The 5,156-nt window shown below is 66.0% G+C and overlaps 1 protein-coding gene across 1 annotated transcript; it reads right to left on the reverse strand.

Moving 5' to 3' along the window:
• Positions 1-1,021: 1,021 nt before the first annotated feature.
• LOC114485142 (plectin-like) lies at positions 1,022-5,059 on the reverse strand (the record flags this gene model as incomplete). Its single annotated transcript, XM_028485934.1, has 3 exons — positions 3,038-5,059; positions 1,636-1,713; positions 1,022-1,106 (listed from the first exon to the last, which is right to left on the reverse strand). Coding segments are annotated over exons 1-3 (701 nt in total), but the record flags the coding sequence as incomplete, so codon positions are not given.
• Between the last annotated feature and the right edge of the window lie 97 nt (positions 5,060-5,156).

Genomic DNA, 5,156 nt, shown 5'->3' on the forward strand with positions numbered 1-5,156 from the left:
TCGGCCCACCCCGCAGCCTCCCCCTTGCTGCACAGGCCCCACCAGCCTGCACCTCCCTGGCCCATCCTGGACCCCTCCCCGCCATATCCCCCACGACCGGCTCAGGCGCAGCCACTGCAGCCTCCAGCCTGACAAAGGTGACATCTCTTCAGAGCCCCAGCCTCTGTGCTCCTCCCCTCCCCGGGCGCTGGCCTGTCCAGCCACCGCAGGCCCCAGTAAAAGACAAATCTAATCCTGCTACGCGTACCCTGCTCAGGAAATCTGCCAGAGTTGTGCAGATTTCTCCGAAGACAGCCTAGACACAAAGCTGGAGGCTCACGGAGGGCTGGCTGGGGCGCCACGCGCTGTGCAAAGCAGCACGGCAGCTCCGTGTGCTCTGTGTCCCCTGCGTGGGGGACAAGCCGTGTGAGAAAGCCAGGCGCACAGTGGGGTCAGAAGCAGCAAGACCCCGAAGGCCGCCTGCGTCTGCCGTGTGAGACGCTGGCGGGGCACAGGTGCTGAGGGCGTTCAGATGGTGCCTCCTCTCTAAAGAAGTTTCCGTTCACTCTGAATTTCATGCCACGCCGAGCATTACCACTTGAAACATAAATGAAATTCGTGCATAAAAACCCCTTCCACGAGTTTTCTGTCACACAGAGTAACCCCAGGTTCCCCGCCCCCCGCCCCCGGCCTCTCTCTGTCCCTCCTTCCGCCAGGCGGCTCCTGGCCAAGCGTGGTCCTCATCAGTCAGGGCTCAGCTCAGCGCAGCTCTGCACAGAGGCCCTCCCCGCTAGCTCCTCATCCAGCCCGTCCCCAGCCGCCGGGGGCTTGCGGCCCGGGACTCGGCCTGCGCCTGGCTGGTAAGTGGCTGAACAAGCAAGGGGACACCTTCCCACTCGGATGAGCAGACCAGCGGGGCGCGGGTGGGCACCGTTGGGGACCGGTGGCCTCACGGTGGGGACCGGAGCGCGGCAGGCACAGCAGACTGCCCTGCAGCGTCCGTCACTCCCCAGCCGGGGCTGGACGTGCACAGGCAGCCCACCTGACCAAGGCCACGCTGGCGAGCAGGGCGGCTAGCCCCATGGGCTGTTGACCTGGTCCTTCTGCAAGCTGACCGGAGGGCGAGGCTGTGAGGAAGGAAGGCGGCTGTGTGGCTCATCACTTGATAATTTTTAAAACTCTGGGAAGTCGATGGTTCTAAGTGTCATCAGAACCTTCCTAGCCGGAGTGTGGAACATCACAACCCCTGCAGACCAGGCTGCAGCCCCGTGCCACACCCGGCACCCAAGGCACCCAAGGCGCCCTAGGCGTCCTCCTGTACCCAGAGTGGCACTCAGATCCCGTGCTAGGCCTGAGGGACCAAGGGGAAGGGGAGCCCACACCCGCCGGCCCTGACTCATCCTGGAGCTGGAGCTCATTTCCTGTTGGAAACTCTGAGCTGCCACCGGTGACTGCGGCCGGGGAGGGAAGACTGAGTCACCTCCGTCAGGGCTGGGGGGTCCCCCCACCCCCCACCCCCCGCTCTGCCCACTGCAGCCACACCCAGCCCCCCCCTCCTGGCCCACAGCCAACTGCCCGCCCAGCCCCCCTGCCCAGCCCAGCCAGGCCACAGACAAGGAAGGAAGGAGCGAAGGGGAGGGAGGGGCTTGCGCTCACCACACCCCTGACCCAAGAAGGGGGAGAAGGCTTGTCCACCAGCCACTGAGCAGGGCAGGGGCAGCAGCGAGGCGAAGGCTGGGGGAGAAGGCCCAGGCCGAGAGCTGGCCACCGGGGGCTTGGTCACAGCTGACCAAGCGCCCAGCGAAGCACTACTGTCTCTTTGTGGGTGTCACTGTCACCCCATTGACAGGAGCTGGAGAGGCCGTGTGGTGAGCCCGAGGCTGCCCCTCTGCCCACAGCCTCACTGATCCTCCCAGATGGGCTCCCACACCTAGGCCCGAGTTAGCGGGTCCAACTGAGACCAGGCCAGGGCCGGCGCGTCCGCTCAGCAACTGGGCCTGCGCCTGCGTCCCCAGACCACATTCATTTACCTGGCAAACTCCTACCCACCCTGCTAGCCTCACCCCAGGCCCCCTGCCCACCCCTCAGAAACCAAGTCCCTCCCCAGGTAGTGAGACACAGAGACGGAAGCAGGTGCGGGCTGCCCCACCTCAACGCCAAGGCCAATGAGCTCCAGAAGCACATGTGTGAGCCTCGAGCTGCATGGGACCCTCTGCCCACCTGGGTCCTGCAGCACAGGTGCTTAGGGACGGAGGGATGCCACAGAGCAGGGACACAGCAAGGGCTTGCTGGCCACCTCTGGGACAAGAGGACCTGTTCCATCCTCTGAGACCTGGCTCCCACTGGGAAGGATCTGCCTAGACCCCAGGCTGGGCCCTGCACCCGCCATGCCTTGGCCTCAGGCCCAGCGGCAGATGTTCCTACCCAGGATCTGCTCTCCTCGCCCCAACCCAGGGCTGCCCGCTGGGCCATCACCAACCCCAAGCCGACCAAGCAGCCAGTCACAATATCACATCTGTGCCACACAACCATGGGGGCAGGTGTCACCCCCACTGGACAAACTCAAGGCTCAGAAAGGTCAGGTAGTCACCCACACTGTTGGAGAGAAGCTACACCGCCGTCCCATCCCAGCACCTCCTCTGCATGCCCCCACCTGCTGCAGAGAGGGCCTCAGGGCAGACAAGTCGCCAGGGTGGGGGGGCGGCCAGCAGGACACAGGACAAGGGCAACGCTGGGGAGAGGGCCGAGGGTGCCGGCCAGGGCTGTGTTAACAGCTGGTCCTGCCAGTCCAAGAACCACAATTCCCACCCCTAGCTCCGGAGTGTGCCTGGGGGTGGGCTGGCAGTACCCCACCGGCTCCTCCTTGGCCTACCCACCCCAAGGTCCTCAAGCCAGGAGGAGGAGCCCCGTGGGTCCACTGACCAGAGAGCGCAGGCGGAAACAGCGCCACCTGCTGACGGGAGCAAAGCTTTTGCACACTCGCTGCCCACCCCAGCCCACCAGGCCCAGGCCCCAGCACCCCTTCCCATCCCCCACCCTGGGGCCAGGACACAGCTACCTGCAGCTGGGGCAGGCTCCGGGCCAGGCCTCGCCAGGGTCCCTGGGGTGGTGACGGGCACCACAGGGGGCTCAGGGGCCCCCTCCTCAGGCTCCTTCCGGCGGTAGACCCACCGCTCCTCACGGGTAGGGTCCTCGGCTGGCAGTGGCCCCCGCTTGGGCGGGCAGCCCAAGGGACCCTGCACGGCCTGCACGTGGGGGGTGCGGCGGGCAGGCATCACCATGGCGACAGGGCGGCGCACCCGCTGCAAAGAGGCGGGCACGATCTCCGGCGGCAGGTGCAGGTACTGGCGCAGGTGGGCAATGCCCTCGTTGGTGAGGTACCAGTAAAAGTGGCGCCAGGCGAAGGTCTCCCGCACCAGGCCCCGCGCCCGCAGGGAGGCCATGGCGCGCGTAACCTGCAGGTTGGTGACACCGGGCACGTGGGGATGCAGGCTGCGGGGCCGCCGGTCCTTCTTGGCCACCATCACACCCTCGCGGAAGAGCACCTCGTAAATGGTCCGCAGCTGGTCCAGCGGCATGAGCATGCCGGCCACCATGGCTGCCGGAGCCGGTGAGTCGAGGGCGCTGGCGAGTCGAGGGCGGCGGGCGGGGCACAGGGAGGAGATCCAGGAGACACCCTCAGCACAAGGTGCAACTGGGGCCGAGGGGCAGGCAGGCCGTGGCGCTGAGCTCGAGGGCGCGGGCTCCGGGCTTGTGGCTCACGGCGCCTGGCTCTCTGGCTCCGTGCGATTCCTGCCGGCACTGCGGCCTGCCCACCGCTTGCGCGAGCCTCCCGCCTGCCCGCCCTTCAGGACGCCCAGGCCGGCCCCCTCTGACTCAGCAGCAAAGGCGGCCCCTCCCACCCTCAGCTAACAGGGCCCCTAGCAGAGTGGGGGGCACCTCGCAGCAGCGGCCATCCCCAAGGCAGGCCCCCTCCCCTCCCAGGCCCGAGGCTCCACGTCAGAAATTACATCAGTTTCTAAACACTTCCTTCAGGGTTCCTAAGATTAGGGGAGGGTGGATCCAGAATCTAAAAGGCTGGCAGGAGGGTCCTCAGGCCGGGGACCCAACTCAGGGTTGCGGTCTCAGAGCCTCAGGGATTCACAAGGACCTGAAGAGGGGGCTGGGCCGTCTGGGCAGGGGGCCCTCTAGGTCTAAGGGAGGAGAGCTGAGGTCTTGGGGGGACTCAAGGGCTGAGGGAAGGGCTGCGGTCTTGAGGGGGCAGAGGTCTGAGGGGAATGGCAGGGGCAGCTGCTGCAGCACATGGACAGACTGTAGGCACCACTGGCTGCTGTCCATCAAGCAGGCAAAGGGACAGAGCCCCCAACTCCAAATGTCAGACCCATACAGCGGCCACCCTCTTTAACACTTGCCATGCCAGGCCAGATCAAGGGTGGGCCAGGAACAGGGAGTCGGCTGAGAGTCCAAGCACTGTGCACAGGGCACAGGGTAGGGGCTCTGAGTGGCCTGCATCCACCACCGCCCCAGGCCAGCTGTTGGAGGCCAGAAGCTCTCAGCTGCCACAGGGACCCAAAGCCACCCGCGGCCCAGCGCCCCTGCCGCCAGGAGACACCCCACCCTGGGCAGCCTGAGTGCCTCCTTTGAGCCAGCTGGACAGATGAGGGGAGAGTAGCACCAGGCTAGAAGAGGGTCCGGGGCCCCAGTGAAAGGGGGAGCAGCAGCAGGGGAGGGGAAGGGGCTGTGTGCTTCACGCGAACACCCTGCAGCCTGGCCCGGCCACGCCCAGCAGTCACCCCCAGGCCCTCAGAGCTGAGGCTCCAACCACGGACATCCCGCGCCTCCCCCCATTCCACCCAATATCCCGCTCTCCCACTTGGTGCTGCACCACTCACACCTGGACCCCCGCTTTCTCCCCTCCCCCAAGCGGACACACCCATTCCCAGCACTGCTAACTCGGGAACTGTTTATAAATAGGGCGGAAGGGGGGGGATCCCGAGGTGGGAGGCTCCGGCGGGCAGGCGGCCAAGAGGCGGCGCGTGGGGGCGGGTTTATGAGGCCGTTGCCATGGCAGTGCAGAGCCGGCTCCCAACACACACACACACACACACACACACACACACACACACACACAGTTGTGGCAGAGAAAACTGCAGCCACAGCCAACTGTTCCCACAGCC

The sequence above is a fragment of the Physeter macrocephalus genome, unplaced genomic scaffold (assembly GCF_002837175.3).
Source record: "Physeter macrocephalus isolate SW-GA unplaced genomic scaffold, ASM283717v5 random_602, whole genome shotgun sequence".
Classification (NCBI taxonomy): domain Eukaryota; kingdom Metazoa; phylum Chordata; class Mammalia; order Artiodactyla; family Physeteridae; genus Physeter; species Physeter macrocephalus.